We start from the raw sequence: 21,404 nt of genomic DNA on the forward strand, positions 1-21,404 counted from the left end.
AAAATATGAATAACTGAGCAAATGGCAGCTACAGCGGGAAAAAGTTACTGGTTAGCTGGGGTGTAGTCATTGGTGCACACTGTAGAAAACCATAGCATAACGATTTTCAATGAAAACAAGAGTTTCTTATTGGACAAATGTAGGTCCCTCCCAGTTTCAACCATTTGGTTCCTAGTGAATACACCCCTGGTGAGGGGTTGTTACCTTGCTCTGTAGTTGGTAGGCTCTCTTAGCGGCCAGCACCTTCATGTCATCAGGTAGAGTGGTGTACTGGTGGAGTGTAAGCCGGTAGTCCTGCTCACTGGCCAGGGTCTGGGCTTTTTTAGCATGGGCCATCTCCAACATGTCCATAGAAAGGTGGTACTGAGAGCGCTTATTCACAGAGTCCTGCTTATACTTGATCTGCAAAATTAGAGAGAGACAGAGAATACAATAACGCCGTATACTCCAACAGTGCATGTCCACATTGCCACGTCCTGACCAGTAATAGGGGTTATTTGTTATTGTAGTTTGGTCAGGACGTGGCAGAGGGTGTTTGTTTTATGTGGTTCGGGGTGGTGGTTTGTTTAGTAGGGTATTTGATTTATGTATTCCGGGGGGTTTTGGGCACTGTTCTATGTTAGTGTATTTCTATGTTCTGTCTAGTCTTTTATAGTTCTATGTTTTGTTTATTGGGGTTGGACTCTCAATTGGAGGCAGGTGTTTTCTAGTTGCCTCTGATTGAGAGTCCTATATATAGGTATGTGTTTGTTGAGTGCTTTGTGGGAGATTGTTCTGTGTATAGCCTTGTGCCTTACCAGCCTGTGAATAGTCGTTGTGTTTTCTTTGTGTATGTGTTTATTTTGGTTCTCCTTCTTGTCAGATTATAATAAAGAAGATGAGTGCACATTTCCCCGCTGCATTTTGGTCTACATCCGACGACAGCCGTTACACCCATATATCACTCGCACTACACCATTTCAATACACTCAACATTTAACGTTTTGCAGTCTTTTTCAATCCATTTGTGGTTGAGCATCAGGGTGTGCACATTTTTCCCTAACAGAAACACACCGGATTTAATTAATCAAATGCTCAGATAGTTTAATCAGATGGATTGTTGCTGGACTAGAACACACCCCTGGGGGTTTCCACCAGGAATTGGTTGAGAAACACTGCCTTACTGTATGAAGTGTATTCATATACACTCCAATCACTCCCTTTCATACTACACCCTATACACCCATATTACTCTGACACAAACCCATTGCTCATGTTGAGCTGGTACTCACGTCACTCTGCAGTTTGCTGGCATTCACAGAGTGAGACATGTTCATGTCGTTCTCCAGTCCCTTCATTCCAATCATATGCCCCTTGGTCTTTTCAAACTGCTCCTTGTACTTGTGCTAAAACAAATGTTTTATATACATACAGTATGTTTTATGTACTGTGTGTTCAGATGTTTCACAGAGAGGATCACTTTGGAAATACGAATTTAAAAAAATAATGCTTTAAAATTATATCGTCTGGAATCAAATTTCACCCAAAATAAAATATACATGTACAGCGCATTCGGAAAGGATTCAGACCCATTTAGTTACGTTTCTGTCACACCCTGATCTGTTTCAACACTCCCTCCAGGTGTCGCCCATCTTCCCTTTATCCCCTGTGTATTTAGACCTATGTTCTCTGTCTGTTGTCAGTTCGTCTTGTCTGTTCAAGTCAACCAGCATTTTGTGTCTCAGCTCCTGCTTTTCCATTTCTCTCTTTTCTCACCCTCCTGATTTTGACCCTTGCCTGTCCTGACTCTGAGCCCGCCTGCCTTGACCACTCTGCCTACCCCTGAGCCTGCCTGCTGCCCGGTACCGTTGCCCCACCTCTGGTTTACTGAACTCTGCCTGCCTTGACCTGTCTATTGCCTGACCCTGCCTGCTGCCCGATACCGTTGCCCCACCTCTGGTTACTGACCCCTGCCTGCCTTGACCTGTCTATTGCCTGCCCCTGACCCCGACTGCCGCCCGGTACCGTTGCCCCACCTCTGGTTACTGACCCCTGCCTGCCTTGACCTGTCTATTGCCTGCCCCTGACCCTGACTGCCGCCCGGTACCGTTGCCCCACCTCTGGTTTACTGACCTCTGCCTGCCTTGACCTGTCTATTGCCTGCCCCTGTTGGAATATTAAACTATTGTTTATTCTACGTGGTCTACATCTGGGTCTTACCTTCCTACCTGACAGTTTCAGCCTTATTCTAAAATGGATTACATTGTTTTTTTAAACTCATCAATCTACATACAATACCCAATTATGACAAAGTAAAAAGAGGTTTTGATTTTTCTGCAAATGTATTCAAAATAAAAAACTGAAATATCACATTTACATAAGTATTAAAACCTTTTACTCATTACTTTGATGAAGCATCTTTGGCAGTGAATACAGCCTCGAGTCTTCTTGGGTATGATGCTACAAGCTTGGCACACCTGTATTTGGGGAGCTTCTCCCATTCTTCTCTGCAGTTCTTCTCAAGCTCTGTCAGGTTGGATGGGGAGCGTCGCTGCACAGCTATGTTCAGGTCTCTCCACAGATGCTCGATTTGATTTAAGTTTGGGCTCTGGCTGGGCCACTCAAGGACATTCAGAGACTTTTCCCGAAGCCACTCCTGCATTGTCTTGGCTGTGTGCATAGGGTCGTTGTCCTGTCGGAAGGTGAACCTTTGCCCCAGTCTGAGGTCCTAACCACTCTACCATAAAGGCCTGCTTTGGTGGAGTGCTGCAGAGATGGTTGTCCTGCTGGAAGGTTCTCCCATCTCCACAGAGGAACTCTGTCAGAATGACCATCGGGTTCTTGGTCACCTCCCTGACCAAGGCCCTTCTCCCCCGATTGCTCAGTTTTGCTGGGTGGCCAGCTCTAGGAAGAGTCTTGGTGGTTCCAAACTTCTTCCATTTAAGAACGATGGAGGCCACTGTGTTCTTGGGGACCTTCAATGCTGCAGAAGTTTTTTGGTACCCTTCCCCAAATCTGTGCCTCGACACAATCCTGTCTCGGAGCTCTACGGACAATTCATTCGATCTTGTTTTATTCTCTAACATGCACTATCAACTGTTGGAACTTATAGACAGGTGTGTGCCTTTCCAAATCATGTCCAATCAATTGAATTTACCTCAGGTGGACTCCAATCAAGTTGAAGTCTCATGGCAAAAGCTCCATTTCGAGTCTCATAGCAAAAGGTCTGAATACTTATGTAAATAAGTAACCTGTTTTCACTTTATCGATATGGGGTATTGTGTGTAGATTGATGAGAGAAAACATGTATTTAATCAATTTTAGAATAAGGCTGTAAAGTAACAAAATGTGGAAAAAGTGAACTTTCCGAATGCACTCAAAAATATATACAGCATTTATTCATGAAAAAATGTGTTGACAGTTTTCATGGTCTTTCTTTATATTCAGTATAATAACATTATATATATATATGACGTAAAATCAAACTCACATCACTAAGTATGTTCCCAGATGCTTTGGCTGACTGGAAGGGAATGGCATCCAAACGGAGCTTGTAGCCACCATCTCTGATTTTAGTCCACGACTCCTTATAGCGGGTCTGCCAACACAAAACATTCAGTCCGTAAACTACCGGCACAAAATGGATCCAACGATAGGTAATCAGAAAAAAACTACCCACATTTGCTTGATTTCTCTGCAAAACCAGGTGAAACCAGTGCTCTATTCATTCTTCATCTTTGCAGGAGTGTGTGTGTGTCTAGGGTACTGACCTCACTGATGTTCATGGCATTGAGCTTGGCCTGCACGTGTTCAGGCAGATCTCCGGAGAGTGTGTAGTTGTGCTTGATATGTTCCCCCTTTTCCCTGTACAGCCTCTGAAAAACACAGGTCAACCTTGTTGTGATCACAAAACTATTGTACAGTCCTACAACGAATGATACATTTTCTTGTCTGTGAGAAATGACATGTTCAGGGCTATAATTCTTTGTTGTTGCTATTTTCACAGCAGGTAGCGTAAATGGCTGGGTTTTGATAAAATAAATATGTTGTAAGTGTGATGAGGGCTTGACCATTCACTGGCCAATCAACGTTTTTCATGGATTAATTATGCATGCGGTTGTCTCAAGTTTTGTACGCTATTGAAGGTCTTTGAGTTATCATCAACTACAATTCAGCTGGAGGGCACGGAATATTATTGTCCTAGTCCATTGTGGATTGATACCATTTATTAAATAGGATACAGTAACTAATAATAGCAACAGTAGAATGCATCCTGTTTTGATAAATATGTTTGCAGTCCAAATAGTTCGAGATGGCTTCAACAAAATCCAAAATAATACAAAGGGAATGTACTGTTTTGCTGTTCCCAAATGTGGTCTTTCAATAAAGCTTTGGTGATTAAGATTAATTTCAAGGCAGTCTCACAAGCAAAATCCTTGGCTTTGAAAAGAATGAAACAAACTGGGATTTTTTTAATGATTCTAATTATAGATACAAGTTTCACCAGCCCATCTGTTGTTCCATGAGCATTGTGCGTCATGGCTGGATAGGCTGCGCTTCCGCTCTCAAAATCAATGCCATTACTAACCGTGTTACTGCTAAGACCTGCTTTTGGTTACATGCTGACCAGACCGGACACGTCGCATGCGCAAGCATCGCAAAATAAATTTTGAAATCCACGTTATTCAATTATTGCGTGCGCGTGCCAACGAGCGTCTGCAATGTCAAGGGCTAAAATAGAAGCAAGACCTCTTTTGTCAGGGTTTCTCCAGAAGTAGACTTTGTCCTCAGACTTGTCTTTTTGTCTTGGTTGAATTTGTTGATTTTAAGTTCCTTTATTTCTGTAGACAACTTGTCCTGGAGCGCTTGGTTAGTTGTCATATTCAATGAACTGATGACATCATCATTAACAGCTCCTTGCAGAGCTGTGCGTTTCTCTTCAATCGTGTTATCCATTTCAATAAAATCCTAAATAAAAGTGTGAATTAAAAGTTTGCATCTCGGAGCATTGGAGCACCATTAGGTGCAAAAACTCGACTTACCCAGTTGCGGCCCACTTTTTGAAAGCAAACCACTCGATTTCATCTCTACGTTATATTGGCATCGAACATGTCACCGTCCCTAGGAGAGGGGGTGACCTCGACAATTTATTGTTAAAACGAGAGGCTACCCGGATCTTTAATTTAAAGACCCTTGCTCCCTTCGGTCTCAACGTAGACTTTGATCTGAAGCCATTATTGTGATTTTGCTATTGTAAATGTTTGTAGGCTTATGTAGCCAAATTGTATCTATAATCGTACGTTATCCATATGTTTTTTTTATGCTGTTTTAATATATAAGAATTAACCAATGATATCAGGCCACACCTGGCCATGATTACAGACACCTGTGTGTGTCTTTTGACACTATAAATGAGTCATCCCGCAGTGTTTGTCATTATACCCTGATGAAGACAGCTTGGCTGTCCAAACGTTGGACATAAATATTTTTGCATCTGAGCTCCTAGAGTGTGTGGCTCTCCTTTATTTTTTTAAACCTTTACAATAAACACCTGCTGCGCCCTGTGCTTGAAACCAGCTCTCTGTCTCCCCTTGTGTTCATTACAGTAGGTTTATGTGTATGATATTGGATGTGATTTAGCGAGAGTGTGTATGTCTGAATACGAGTAAGGCTATAACGTGTGATGTCCAAATAAATAATAACCCAGACAATTTGCATTGTTGAGTGTATGTGTTTAACATGGAGTATAGCCTTAATATTCAGGATGATAATTTGAATCCATATCGTATCACCATCATAGATGCATCATAATTACATTTAACAACATTTTCAGAGAAAAACACATCCCAGCACTTCCATAGCAATTGACGTTTCAAGTGACTATGAAAGAGACCTTGCTTTACTCTAGAGATGGCTTCACTACAGTACAAATGTATCCCGTACAATATGTTCTCATTCCCCAACGTCCCTGTTCTGATATCTTCCCATTGCTTGTTAAACATATATCAACATGTAGACAGACAAAAACATATTACATTTTAGAAAAGTTTCACAATAAAGAGAGAGCGATCGAGTGTTTGTATATGTAAGCGTGTATGTAATTGAGTGTGTGTGCTGATAAAGTTCATAGTGTTTAAATATTTGTACAGTTCCAATTTTTTTCCATAACCTGAAGTCCCTGTAGAATTTGGTACAGCCACGGTGTTATGGAGCTGTCTCGGAAGAGCTGTCCATCTATAAAGAGTTTGTCTACAATGAGAAAGGTACTCTCCCTCTGCTGCCTCTGTACAGGATACAGCCCCTTGCGACGTTCGTTTATCTCCCGGGGAAATTGGTAATGAATTTGGTCCCTTTAAGCTCGCTTCCCCTGCTTTAGATCAGCTCCTTTTGTTGGTTGTGTTCAAATTTTGCGTTGGTCTTGTCGCACTGAGCCACCTTGTTTACAGTCTCTATAGGAAGCTTCAAGGTGGATTACACGAACTCTGATCGCCCCCTCTGGATTATTTGATGCGTCCTCAGCCATCCCCAAAAAATATTAGATTTTCACGCATGCTTCGGGTTTGTATGTCTAGTAGCGACTCCCTCATCATCCTGTTTTCCCTGAGTAGACAATCCATGTTGGAATCGAGGGTTTTTACCTTGGCTGTGAGTGCCTTGTTCTCTCCTTGGAACGTGAGAATTTCACTCTGGCTAAACTCCAAACTCCCCCTCAGCCCTGCTTCCTCCTCACACAACTTTTCAAGTGTTGCATGGATTCCAGCAAGAACACTCGCCTCTACTTCAAAAGGTTAGTAAATCGTCAGTGTCTGTAGATTAATCTGCCTTTCTATTTTTGTAGGGTTAGAGTTATTTTGTGAGGTAGCCGGATCTTTCCACGATAGAGTATGTTGTCCCTCCATAGCATAAAGCTATTGATACTCATCGATTTCCCTCAGGCTCTCCTTAGTATCACATTTGGCTCAGAACTGCAAGCAGTTGTTTACAAATCTTTTAACGATGTGTCTTTCCCAGGACGACCGAAGATGTTATTGAGTTATTTCTTTTTAAACAAACAGACAGGGGAGAAATTCCAACCGTTTTCCCCATTGTAAAAGAATGATATTAAGCAACCGCACCTAAGCAGAACGAGTACAAGGTAAGTGATGTCATTTCAATGGATAAACAAATGCATTGCCTTAAGATGACCACATTTTTTACATTTTTGCTGAGCTTGACCTAATTGATTATATTCATCATGCATGATATATAGCCTGTGGGAAGAAGGGGGGATGCATGCTTATGGCATTGCCAGCAGTAAGATTTGAGTTCGATTCCAAAAAGGAAATCGCTGTAGGTTATGAATGGTATGTCATTTATTTATATTTTTTACCTTAATAGACAGAGTTAGTGCACATGTGTTATCGGGTCCAAAGCAACCGCCCAGAGTTTAAGTAGTGTCCCTTTTTAGCCGCTATGTATAGATGACTGGTGGGCTTACGTCTAGGGCCAGTTTATTGCTGAGTTTGGCCTGGACCATCTCGGGAGTGTCCTCCACGCTGGTGAACTTCAGATCGCTGACATGTTGACGGTACTTTTTCTGGAAAACACCACAGATAAAGCACAGTATGTGAAATGAAGAGTAAATGAAATAAAATCTAACTGTGTTAAAAATGCACTTAAAATTTAAACACACTTTACAGTAAAACAAAATAAAAGACGTTAAAGCAAATAAGAGGTAGGCTGGGTCAAAAAGAACTCTACCCCCAGTTAATGTCAATATATTTTAGACTGTTCTGGAGCTGAAATAGATCCATGTATAATCATGACTAGGGTGTTGTTGTTGTTAAGGAAATTATAATAAAGATGATTATGAATAGAGTACTTCTGATGATCAACATATTTAAAATCACCCCTACAGAGATTGACAGAAATTAAGGATCACTGCTAGCTAAAATAATGAGATGGGTCAATCATATTGCTTTCACATATCATGTCACTGTTGGATTGAGGTCAAGAAGGAAGAGGTGCCGTGAGAAAGAGGCAGCTTTGTGGACAGAGCAATACAAAGACAGCTATACTATAGCTATTTTTCAATAAAACTTCACAATACGTTCGATTTGGCTGCTTGTGGGCAAGGAGACCCCAGCTCCCCTAAAACCATTTACAACTATGTGCCGTTTTTAAGGGATAGTTAAAAGTTAACTATTTGGTTTTAATACTGTATAATCACCTATTTAGCATAGTCAGAACTACATATTTCCGATTATTCAATACAAAACAATTACACACATTTAGCTCCATGAGAGTTATACAGTAAGTAACTTTTCATGATCAGTAAACATCAATGATAATGTAATTTCAGATACGTGAAGGTACCTATCCATTTGGCATGTACTAAGCAAACATCCTTTAGCTTTGCTTCATCAGAGATCAGTATTTTGGAACGAGGATGACATCGGCAAGTTGGACTACTGTTTTCACCACTATAGATGGCAATGAAATCAAATAATATTTGGATATAGTCATTTAGTTTATCCCCTGAAAGTTTGCTTGTTTACTAGCCATATTGACATGATCTGTTATTAGCTAGCTAGCCAATTTCACCTGGTTCGTCAATCAATGTAGCCTATATCATGTGTCAGCAGCAATCGTAATTAAACACTCTTAAAAACAATGTTGAAAAGGGGATAATGTGAGCTAACTTCACTAGGTAGGCCTACATTGGTTGGCGAAAAAGTACATTAGGTCTACAGTACTTACCACTATGGACAAAGTTTCTGCCAGTAGCTTGGGAAGTAAACAGGCAAATGCTCGCTTCTGCTACTTGACAGGCAGAGCCCACAATAGATGCAAAAATAAACCACTCATACTTGTCAGGCAGAATTCACTTTTATTTTATATCGCTCAAATATCCAATTAATGGTGGCTAATATTGAGCGACATTGTGAGGCTACCCTACATATCTGAAATTACATGATGAATTAATGTTTACTGATCATGAAAAGCATGCAGTTAGTTAATTCCTGTATAACTCTGATCATAGAGCTAAATGTGCACAATTGTTTTACATACAATAATCAGAAATGTGGAGGTCTGACCATGCTCTTCAAGAGGTGATGACAACCAAATTGTTTTTATTACATAAAAAAAAACATTCAATCTACCTGCAGTGAAGCCACTCAACATTTACATTCCATTCCATCTAGCAGACACATCCAGAGCGTCCAACAGGAGCAACCAGGGTCAAGTGCCCCACCCAAGGTCACAAGGACAGATCCCTCACCCAGTTGAATCGGGGACCCGAACCAGCGAACTCTTGGCCACTGGCCCAAGCTCCCAACCATCCAAGATCCCCCAACAGTTCCCCTCGACAACAACGTTTGATTTTCACATGATGTCAAGCAAAGAGGCAGTGAGTTTGAAGGTAGTCCCTGACTCAAATGATGTCAATTATCCTATCAGAAGCTTCTAAAGCAATGACATTTTCTGTAATTTTTCCAAGCTGTTTAAAGGCACAGTCAACTTAGTGCATGTAAACTTCTGACCCACTGGACTTGTGATACAGTGAATAAGTGAAATAATCTGTCTGTAAACAATTGTTGGAAAAATTACTTGTGTCATGCACAAAGTAGATAACTAGGGTGACCATATGTCCTCTTTTTCCCGGACATGTCCTCTTTTTGGACCTAAAAAAAATGCGTCCGGCCGGGATTTCTATATCGCCCAAAATGTCCGGGATTCGGCTTTTGCTTTCTACAGTCGCCATTCATTGTGTGCGTTTTTGGGGGTTTGCATTGCTTTGAATTTTCTCTTTAGGTCCCGCCTTCTCACACGCCACCATTGGTGGGCCATGTAGGCCTACGCAAACATTGGTCAAACTGCATCTCAATCATTACCCTCACCATGGCAACAGCCAAGAGACAGAGCAGCAGCTTGCTTGTCAACAGTGGCAAATGGCTCCAGAACAGCGTAAAAATGCCCAAACGCAAATGTAAATTCACAGACGATTTACAGAGAAAATTCCCGTGTTTTCGTCTTGGTCGGGATCCGTGTGAAGCAGAATGCATGACCTGCAAAGCTGGCACGTATGTGTCAGTGTCAAATAAAGGTGCTAGCGACCCAGAAGCCCACATAAGCTCCGCAAAACACAACATTGCAGCTAAAGGAGAGAGTTCCTCAGGTAAATTAACTGACTATTTTGTGAGAGCAGGTAAAACAGAAGATGCTGTTACTGCTGCGGTGGGAGTTTTTGCATTCCACAACACGAAGCATCACAATAGCTACAGATCAATGGACTGCACGTCTGTCTTGTTAAAAGGCTTTCCCTGATTCCGAGACTGCGCAAAAATGTTCAAGCGCTCGTACTAAGACCGAAGCAATTGTTAACGCTGTGATAGCACCACATTCTGTCGACATAGCTCAGAAAGCACTAGAAGACATACCTTACTGTGGTGTTTCTACTGATGGGAGCAAACACGGTGCTGTGAAAATATTCCCTCTGCTTATTCAGTATTTTGATTGGAAGAATGGTGGCGTGCAAAGTAACTTAGTCTAAGTTAAAAACACTCCAAATGAGACAGCTGATACTAGGGTGACTATACGTCCTCTTTTTCCCGGACATGTCCTCTTTTTTGAAAACTAAAATATGGTCACCCTAAGATAACCAACTTGCCAAAACTATAGTTTGTTAACAAGAAATTTGTGTAGTTGTTGAAAAACGAGTTTTAATGACTCCAACCTAAGTGTATGTAAACTTCCAACTTCAACTATATACTTAGCGTCATATATAGTTGACTTAAGTATGAAAGTATGTGATTCTTAACCCAGTCATACAGTATGTCCTCTATATCAAGTGTTTAAGTTTGGTGCAACTTTGTACTTCCAGCTCTGAACAAAGACCTCATTGACCTAAGATTGAGCATTCTTTTCTAGGTTAAGGATTTAAATGTTACCTCGCTAACAAGCTCGCCAGCCTTCTTTGCTTGTTTCACATCCAGGAAATCTGCTGCCACCCAGCCCACGCCCTTCATCCAGTTCCGATCCGACCTGTACTGTTTCTGAATACACAAACAAGGAACAGCTCTCATACCCGTTCGTTATTTTAAATACTAATTTGTTCTTAACTGACTTGCCTGGTTAAACACATGTTAAGTTAATTAATACATCAAATACAATACCATTAAAGGTGCATTCTATCTGTAAAATGTCCATATGCAAATAACCTTCAACACCTATGATATAATGATATCTGTATTTATGGTAAATGAGAGAAATGCCAGCAGACATTCCTGGTGCTTTGGTTGTTCTGATGCTGCATTCATGCCCTATCGGAGTAATCAGAGGAACGATTGTCAACTTGGAGCCACAACCTGGGAGCTTTCACTTGTTTCGAACTCGTTTAGAACGCTAACGACAAACTAGCTACAGCAAACATAATATTAAAGTACAGCTATCACGCGGCTCGCAATCAAATGATGGTGTTAAAAAAAATGTTTTGTTATATTTAACTGGCAAAAAATGCTGTCATCAAAGTCATTTCTGTGGTAATAGGTTACGTCAGCATTTTGGGAAAGTCAGGGACCAGAGTTTCCAACTTGTATTTACGACTTGGAAGCTGGCGTGAGTGTTTTTTCCAAGTCGGGATTTATATTTACTATTACTCCGATTTGCTGTGAATGCAGCCTTAGACTTACGTGACTGAGAATGCTGGGAAATGTAGTTCCGGCAGGTAAAACTTACATCACTCAGTAGTCCGTAGGCCTTCTTGGCCCAGGCCACCTTCATGTCGCCGGGCAGGGTTGTGTACTTGTGCAGGAAGGTCCTGTAGTTGGTCTCAGTTGCCAGATCCTGGGCCTTCTTGGCGTGGGTCAGGGTCAACATGTCCAAAGAGGCACTATGCTTGGTCTTAGTGTCCTCATACTCCTTTCTGTAATGGTGATCACTCTGCAACCGGGTGGCCAGAGCCGAGTGCGCCATCTGAGAGTCGTCAGTGACCGTCTTCACCCCAATCATCTTCCCCTTAGTCTGCTCGTACTTCTCCTTGTATTTTACCTGGCCAGTCAGAAATGTCTCATTAGTGGCCGCTAGAAGAGATCCTTGAAAAGGATATTTAGCCCCATCCCTAACACTAACTTCTGGGACTAATCCCTGCCTACCATACCCTTTCTGATTTGTATTTTGACCAACCACATCCTACTTAAAATTAGCATTTGTGATTATGTTGTTGCTGTTCTTGTATCAATGCATTTCTGTGAGTCACAGAGATACTTAGCATAGTGCTATGCCTGGTACCTGGTCAAATAAAGGTTAACGAATACATTAATAAGGGGGTAACTCACATTACTGGCCAGGTCTCTCTTAGCCTTAGCTGTGAGGATGGACAAGGAGTCCATGCGCAACTCAAAGCCCTTCTCTCGCTGTTGCTCCCAGCTACTCTTATACACTTTCTGAAATGAAAACAAGATCGAATGATGGAACATGTTAAAAGACAGACAAGAATTGTAAATTGCCCAGAGCTGTGTTTGAATACTCATACTAACCACACTGTTTGACATAAATTGAGTATATTATATGCTTATTGTTCATAGTATGGATACAGTTAATATGCCAAATGTTCCCGGATGTCGTACTAAATTCACCAAAATACGAAGAATACAAGCAGTGGACACTATTTCCGTGCTTTTAGGGCCCATAATGCAATTCTTCTGAAAATGGGCATGGCCTCACAACGTTTTCAGATTTGAAGAAAATGGGGGAAATGATGCAGCCAAAGTCCGACGAGAGTGGATACAAATTCATTGCTTTAACTAATTATGACAAATGTTAAGAATATTTTGAGCAATGTATTGACTTTCCAAATAAGTTACGTTACGTTATATGTTGGCTGAAAATTTGTTAGCTACGCTATCCTTACGAACCGCATAGCATTACAGCAGTATGTTCATTTTTATCAGGATCCCCATTAGCTAACGCCGTAACGTAAGCTAATCTTCCTGGCATCCAAAAACAGCAGTATGTACCGGTATGTTAGCTAGTTATCTAACGTTAGTTTGCTACTAATACAGTTAACTTGCCAGGCAGTATATTAACTATAATCTAACTAACTACCCAACGTTTATTGACTTGATTATTCATGTCATTCTTAGCTAAGTGGTATAGTCGTTCTCAATGGACATTGTTCATTCTGTCTATCTACTCCGATTTCAGAGTACTCTCGTCTGAGTGAGCCAGTGCAGAATAACTGATGAATTTATGAACGCTCAACACCCTTTGAATATATGGCCGGTGTCAGCAAAAAAGAGAATAATTAAATTGTTGCCAGCAGCACAGTTAGTCACCGCTCTGGATAACATGAAAACAGTCTAACAAGCTCTGCTATGGCTAGTAAAATGGTCAGAGTGAGGTGTTGTCTCATTTGTGTCTGGAAATAGCAAGCAAGCTAGCCAACGTTAGCTTGGGTGCTTGACTGCCGTACTCCTCGGCCAGAGCGTCCAGTGATGTGCTCTGAGAGCAAAACATTCAGAATTTACGATGGACAATCTGACAACGCTTTGGATTTACAAACACCCAGAGTGCACTCTGAACGCACTCTGGCACTCCAGATTGAATTTACAAACACACCCAAAATTGTAAAATGTCTAGCTAGTAACAAGCTAGTAAGAAGTTGCATAGCAACAGCATCAACTTCCGGTAGACAGGCAAAGCGCTAGTACGCTCAACTGAAAGGATACCGTTTATTTACAGTATACTAAAATTAACTCGTGTGGCTCAGTTGGTAGAGCATGGTGTTTGCAACGCCAGGGTTGTGGGTTCGATTCCCACGGGGGACCAGTACGGGAAAAATATTTTTTTATGAAATGTATGCATTCACTACTGTAAGTCGCTCTGGATAAGAGCGTCTGCTAAATGACTAAAATGTAAATGTAATGTAAAATAAACTAATAGTATGTAGTCTGCCAGAGTCCTTACCCCACTGAGGAGGTCTGCATTGGCTTTGGCCTGCCTGAAGAGTGGCTCATCTTTATCCATGGTGTACTGGTGCATCATCCGCTCGTTGCCCGCCTTATACGTTAGCTGACGGGAGAAATAGCCAATCAAACACAAGCCGACTGAATACAGCCAGAAGAAAAGAGCAGGACAGGGTTATAGCAAATGAACAGCCAACCTCACCTTGCTCTGCAGTTCCTGGCTCTTCTTGGCGTGTTTGATAGAGAGAGTATCGGCCACCTGGGTGAACTTAACGTTGTCCACTTTCTGACGGTACTTTTTCTGTGAGAGGAAACAAAGTGAGGAGTCAACACTAAAGAAACAAATAAAAAATACAATAACACACACACACACACATACACGCTCTACCCTATTATACTGACATCACTGAGAAGCTCTCCAGCCTTCTTGGCTTGGGTCACATTCAGACATCCATCAGCCTCCCAGCCAACTCCCTTCATCCAGGTCAGATCTGAACGGTATTGATTCTGAGGGGAGAGTGAGAGAGAGAGAAAGAAAGAGGGGGACAGGCAAAGAGTGTGAGACCGAAAAAGAGAGAGTTCACAATTCATTCATATTTGATAGTAAACACTAACTTGAATAACACCTATATAGATATTTTCCTAAATCCCTATTCACCTTCCCTTTGCTCTCCCGACCCTCTCACCTAACCTCAACCCTGAAGACTCAAGTCAATTCAAACATACCTTATGACTGTTCAATTATAAGACCAAAGCTTTCTGATTATTACCCCTTTAAACATTGGCACTCAAATTCTATTATCTGCATGAGAAGATAAGCTGTTCATTTTAGTCTATTAAACACACATAGAACCCTCCATCACCACCAGTGCTGCCCATGGCCCACCCCTCTCTGCCTCACCTCGCTCTGCAGGTTATAGGCCTTTTTGGCCTGCTGTACTTGGATGTCGTCGGATAGGATGGTGTAGTGGTGGAGCTTCGTCCTGTAGTCCAGGTCGCTGGCAAGGGCCTGGGCTTTTTTAGCATGGCTCAGGTTGACCATGTCCATGGACAAGCTGAACTGGGACTGGTTTGCCTTGGAGTTCTTCTTGTACTCAATCTGTTGGAATTGTTGTAGATAACAGAGAGATAGACTGATGAGGGAGGAGATTGAGAATCAGGAGATTGAGAATCAGGAGGTTGAGAATTTCCTGGTGTGTATGTGTGTGTTTTGTACACTGCATCATTTAGAGGGTTTTGTGAACTGTGTGCTGTAACTCACAATGGTATTGTTAAAAAAAAACTAATTTAGAGTGCCTTCAGAAAGTATTATACCCCTTGACTTATTCCACATTTTGTTGTGTTACAGCCTGATTTCAAAATGGATTAAATAGATGTTTTCTATCACCCATCTAGTCACAATACCCCATAATGACAAAGTGAAACATGTTTTTAGAAATGTTTGCAAATTTATTGAAAATGAAATACAGAAATATATCACACCCCTGAGTGAAATCTTTGTAGAAGCACCTTTAGCAGTGATTACAGCTGGAAGTCTTTCTGTGGAAGTCTTTTAAGAGATTATTCAAGCTCTGTCAAATTGGTTGTTGATCATTGCTGGACAACCATTTTCAGGTCTTTCCATAGATGTTCATGTACATTTAAGGCAAAGCTGTAACTCGGCCACCCAGAAACATTCACTGTCTTCTAGGGAAGCAACTCCAGGGTAGATTTGGCCTTGTGTTTTAGGTTATTGTCCTGCTGAAAGTTGAATTCATCTCCCAGTGTCCGGTGGAAAGCAGACTGAACCAGGTTTTCCTCTAGAATTTTGCTTAGCTCCAATACATTTTTTTATACTGAAAAACTCCCCAGTCCTTAATTATTACAAGCATACTCATAACATGATACAGCTACCACTATGTTTGAAAATATGGAGTGTGGTTCTCAGTAATGTATTAGATTTACCCCAAACATATCACTTTGTATTTAGGACAAAAAGTTCATTGCTTTGCCACATTTTTGCAGTATTACCTTACTGCAAACAGGATACATGTTTTGGAATATTTATATTCAGTACAGGCTTCCTTCTTTTCACTCTGTCATTTAGGTTAGTATTGTGGACTAACTACAATGTTGATGATACATACACAGTTTTCTTCTATCACAGCCATTAAACTCTGTAGCTGTTTTAAAGTCACCATTGGCCTCATGGCCTTCCTTTCCGGCAACTGAGTTAGGAAGGACACCTGTATCTTTGTAGTGACTGGGTGTATTGATACACCATCCAAAGTGTAATTACTAACTTGACCGTATTCAAAGGGATATTCAATGTCTGCTTTTTTTACCAATAGGTGCCCTTTGCAAGGGACTGAAAAACCTCCCTGGTCTTTGTGATTGAATCTGTGTTTGAAATGCACTGCTTGACTGAGGGACCTTCCAAATAATTGTATGTGTGGGGTACAGTGATGAGGTAGTCAATCAGAAATCATATTAAAAACTATTATTGCACACAGATTCCATGCAACTTAATATGTGACTTGTGAAGCACATTTTTACTCCTGAACTTATTTAGGCTTGCCATAACAAAATGGGTTGAATATGAATTGACATTTTAGCTTTTCATTTTTTATTGAACTGTACACAAAGAGACGGGTCTCGTGGACAAAGACCCGGGTGCCTTGTTAGGATCCGTCGCCGAGAGGGTAATCTACAGATACCATCGGTCCTATTAGCCAACGTACAATCAATCAGTAATAAAATATCCTACCAACGGGACATTAAAAACTGTAATATCTTATGTTTCACCGAGTCGTGGCTGAACGATGACCTGAATAACATACAGCTGGCAGGTTTTAAGCTTTTTCGGCAGGATAGAACAGCGGCCTCTGGTAAGACAAGGGGTGGCGGTCTGTGTATATTTGTAAACAACAGCTGGTGCACGAAATCTAAGGAAGTCTCAAGGTTTTACTCTCCTGAGGTAGAGTATCTCATGATAAGCTGTAGACCACACTATTTACCAAGAAAGTTTATCTGTATTTTTTGTAGCTGTCGACATGCCACCACAAACCGATGCTGGCACTAAGACCGCAGTCATTGAGCTGTATACGTATACTACCTTACCTGACACCCTAGACCCACTTCAATTTGCTTACCGCCCCAACAGATCCACAGACGATGCAGTCGCCATCGCACTGCACACTGCCCTATCCAATCTGGACAAGAGGAAAACCTGTGTAAGGTATTCCTCTTGACTATAGCTGAGCATTCAATACCATAGTACCCTCCAAGCTCATCATTAACTTTTTTAGGATAGGGGGCAGCATTCGGATGTTTGGATGAAAAGCGTGCCCAAAGTAAACTGCCTGCTACTCAGGCCCAGAAGCTAGGATATGCATATAATGGGTAGATTTGGATAGAGAACACTCTAACGTTTCTAAAACTGTTAGAATTATGTCTGTGAGTATAACATAATTTATTTGGCAGGCGAAACCCCGAGGACAAACCATCCAGGATTTTTGTTGTTGTTGAGGCGACAGTGTTTTCAATGAGCTTTCTATGTGGATCTAGATTTCTAAGACACTTGCTTGCAGTTCCTATCGCTTCCACTGGATGTCAACAGTCTTTAGAAATTGGTTGATGTTTTTCTTTTGAGTAATGAAGAAGTAAGGCTGTTCAGAACGAGGGTCGAGTCTAGTGTACTGTTGTGGTTGGGGCGCACGACCTGAAAGCTCGCTCCACTTTGTTTCCATCCTGTATTGAACACTGTTTATCCCGTCTTAAATTATATCGATTATTTACATATAAAAAATACCTAAAGTTGTATTAGGAAAGTTGTTTGAAATGTTTGGATCAAAATTACAGTTAACTTATTAGATATTCTGTAGTCATGTTGCGCGAGTTGGAACCAGTGTTTTTCTGAATAAAACGCGCCAAATAAATGGACATTTTGGAGATATAACGACGGAATTTATCAAACAAAAGGACCATTTATGATGTTTATGGGACATATTGGAGTGCCAACAGAAGAAGATCTTCAAAGGTAAGGCATGAATTATATCGTTATTTCTGAGTTTTGTGTCGCACCTGGCGGGTTGAATTATGATTGTCATGTGTTTGTTTGATGGGGTGCTGTCCTCAGATAAAAGCATGGTTTCCTTCGCCGTAAAGCTTTTTTGAAATCTGACATGCTGGCTAGATTAGCAAGAAGTTAAGCTTTAATTTGGTGTATTGCACTTGTGAATGTATGAAAGTCTTTTTTTATTTTATTTTGCGCTCTGCAGTTTCACCGGATGTTGACTAAACGTTCCGCTAGCGGAACCCCTATCCCAAACAGGTTTAAGCTCGAGGCCCTGGGTTTGAACCCCGCCCTGTGCAACTGGATCCTGGACTTCCTGACGGGCCGCCCCAGGTGGTGAAGGTAGGAAACAACACCCTCAACACTGGGGCTCCAAAAGGATGCATGCTCAGCCCCCTCCTGTACTCCCTGTTCACCCATGACTGCATGGCCATGCAAACCTCCAACTCAATCTTCAAGTTTGCAGATGACACAACAGTGGCGCAGTGGTCTAAGGCACTGCATCTCAGTGCTAGAGGCATCAGTACAGACACCCTGGTTTGAATCCAAGCTGTAAAACAACCGGCCGTGATTGGGAGTCCCATAGGGCAGTGCACAATTGGCCCAGTGTCATCCAGGTATGGCTGGTGTAGGCCGTCAATTGTAAATAAGAATTTGTTCATAACTAATTTGCCTATTTAAATAAAGGTTAAATACGTTTTTTTATAACAATTACCAACAATGACGAGCCTACATGGAGAAGGTGAGGGCACTGGGAGTGTGGTGCCCGTAAAATAACCTCTCACCCAATGTCAACAAAACAAAGGAGCTGATCATGGACTTCAGGAAACAGCAGAGGGAGCACCCCCCTATCCACATCGACGGGACCTCACTGAAGAAGGTGGAAAGTTCCTCAGTATACACATCAATGACAAACTGAACTGGTCCACCCACACAGATAGTGTGGTGAAGAAGGCGCAACAGCCATTGTGATTGGCTCAGTGTTCTTTCATTCATGGGGACACTGAGCCACCACAGAATCTACAGGGAGACCTATGCAGTTCAAGCCCCCTTTGGTGCTGCCGTAGATTTACATTAGAAGTTTCCACCCAAGAAGGCTCAAGTTCATTGACAGATATGACAACAAATCACTTTATATCTAGTGTAGCGTTGATTGGACTGATCATGTCAACAACATACTTTCAGAATCTTAGCTAGCAAGCTAGACAAGTATTCATCATCATGTCCACATCACATCATCATGTCCACATCACCAACGGACTATCATGGTCCAAACACACCAAGACAGTCATGAAGATGGCACAACAACACCTTTTCCCCCTCAGTAGACTTGATTTGGCATGTGTCCCAGATACTCAAATATTTCTAGAGCTGCTCCATCGAAAGCATCCTGACTGGTTGCATCACCGCCTGGTATGGCACCTGCTCGGCATCTGACTGTAAGGCGCAACAGAGGGTAGTGCTTACGGCCCAGTACATCACTGGGGCCAAGCGTCCTGCCGTCCAGGACCTTTAAACAAGGCTGTGTCAGAGGAAAACCCAAAATATTGTTCCCAGTCATCCAAGTCATAGACTTTTCTCTCTGCCATGACTGCTGAACAATTAATCAAATGGCCACCCAGACTATTTACATTGACACCCCCCCCCCCCCCCCCTTTGTTTTACACTGCTGCTACTTGCTGTTTATTGTCTGTGCATAGTCACTTTACCCCTACCTACATGTATCCTGAATCATGGCTTAGGAAATCTCCATCCCTAACTATGACATATTCCGCCAAAATAGAACTGCCAAAGGGGGTGGTGTTGCAATCTGCTGCAAAGATAGCCTGCAGAGTTCTGTATTACTATCCAAGTCTGCACCAAAACAATTCGAGCTTCTACTTCTAAAAATGCACCTTTCCAGAAACAAGTCTCTCACTGTTGCCGCTTGCTATAGACCACCCTCTGCCCCCAGCTGTGCCCTCGATACCATATGTGAATTGGTTGCCCCCATCTATCTTCTGAGCTCGTGCTACTAGGTGACCTAAACTGGGACATGCTTAACATTTACATTACATTTACGTAATTTAGCAGACGGTCTTATCCAGAGCGACTTACAAATTGGTGCATTCACCTTATGATATCCAGTGGACCAACCACTTTACAATAGTACATCTATATCTTTTTTTTGGGTGGGGGGGGGGGGGGGGGGGGGTTAGAAGGATTACTTTATCCTATCCCAGGTATTCCTTAAAGGTGGTGATTGACTCCGCTGACCTGGCATCGTGAGGGAGCTTGTTCCACCATTGGGGTGCCAGAGCAGCGAACAGTTTTGACTGGGCTGAGCGGGAACTGTGCTTCCGCAGAGGTAGGGGGGCCAGCAGGCCAGAGGTGGATGAACGCAGTGCCCTTGTTTGGGTGTAGGGACTGATCAGAGCCTGAAAGTACGGAGGTGCCGTTCCCCTCACAGCTCCGTAGGCAAGCACCATGGTATTGTAGCAGAGGCGAGCTTCAACTGGAAGCCAGTGAAGTGTGCGGAGGAGCGGAGTGACGTGAGAGAACTTGGGAAGGTTGAACACCAGATGGGCTGCGGCGTTCTGGATGAGTTGTAGGGGTTTAATGGCACAGGCAGGGAGCCCAGCCAACAGCGAGTTGCAGTAATCCAGACGGGCGATAACAAGTGTCTGGATTAGGACCTGCACCGCTTCCTGTGTAAGGCAGGGTCGTACTTTGCGAATGTTGTAGAGCATGAACCTACAGGATCGGGTCACCGCCTTGATGTTAGCGGAGAACGACAGGGTCACGCCACGGCTGTTAGCACTCTGGGAGGAGGACACCCAGGCCATCCTACAATCTAAGCTTGATGCCCTCAATCTCACACAAATTATCAATGAACCTACTAGATACAACACCAAATCCGTAAACATGGGCACCCTCATAGTTATCATCCTAACTAACTCGCCCTCCAAACACACCTCTGCTGTTTTCAATCAAGATCTCAGCGATCACTGCCTCATAGCCTGCATCCGTAATGGGTCTGCGACCAAATTACCACCCCTCATCACTGTCAAACGCTCCCTAAAACACTTCTGCGAGCAAGCCTCTAATCGACCTGGCCGGGGTATCGTGAAATGACATTGACCTCATCCCGTCAGTAGATGACGCCTGGTTATTCTTTAAAAGTGCCTTCCTCACCAGCTTAAATAAGTATGCCCCATTCAAAAAATGTAGAACTAGAAATAGATATAGTCCTTGGTTCACTCCAGACCTGTCTGCCCTTGACCAGCACAAAAACATCCTGTGGCGCTCTGCATTAGCATCGAATAGCCCCCGTGATATGCAACTTTTCAGGGAAGTTAGGAACAAATGTACACAGGCAGTTAGGAAAGCTAAGGCTAGCTTTTTCAAACAGAAATTTGCATCCTGTAGTACAAACTCAAAAAAGT

The 21,404-nt window shown here is 42.3% G+C and overlaps 1 protein-coding gene across 6 annotated transcripts in view; it reads right to left on the reverse strand.

The window, feature by feature from the left end:
- The window catches only part of nrap (nebulin-related anchoring protein), a 129,124-nt gene that overhangs the window by 55,673 nt on the left and 52,047 nt on the right, over positions 1-21,404 (reverse strand). For all 6 annotated transcript variants that reach the window (XM_014157059.3, XM_082965583.1, XM_045702007.2 and 3 more), the window contains 12 exons: positions 14,827-15,024; positions 14,328-14,432; positions 14,128-14,226; positions 13,927-14,031; positions 12,297-12,404; positions 11,698-12,009; positions 10,911-11,015; positions 7,457-7,555; positions 3,750-3,854; positions 3,470-3,577; positions 1,272-1,385; positions 205-402 (listed from right to left, as the gene is read on the reverse strand). In XM_014157059.3, coding sequence (XP_014012534.2) covers positions 205-402; positions 1,272-1,385; positions 3,470-3,577; positions 3,750-3,854; positions 7,457-7,555; positions 10,911-11,015; positions 11,698-12,009; positions 12,297-12,404; positions 13,927-14,031; positions 14,128-14,226; positions 14,328-14,432; positions 14,827-15,024 — 1,656 coding nt within the window. The remainder of the gene's footprint in view (positions 1-204; positions 403-1,271; positions 1,386-3,469; positions 3,578-3,749; positions 3,855-7,456; positions 7,556-10,910; positions 11,016-11,697; positions 12,010-12,296; positions 12,405-13,926; positions 14,032-14,127; positions 14,227-14,327; positions 14,433-14,826; positions 15,025-21,404) is intronic.

This window comes from Salmo salar, chromosome 19 (assembly GCF_965601325.2).
Source record: "Salmo salar chromosome 19, fSalSal1, whole genome shotgun sequence".
NCBI lineage: Eukaryota > Metazoa > Chordata > Actinopteri > Salmoniformes > Salmonidae > Salmo > Salmo salar.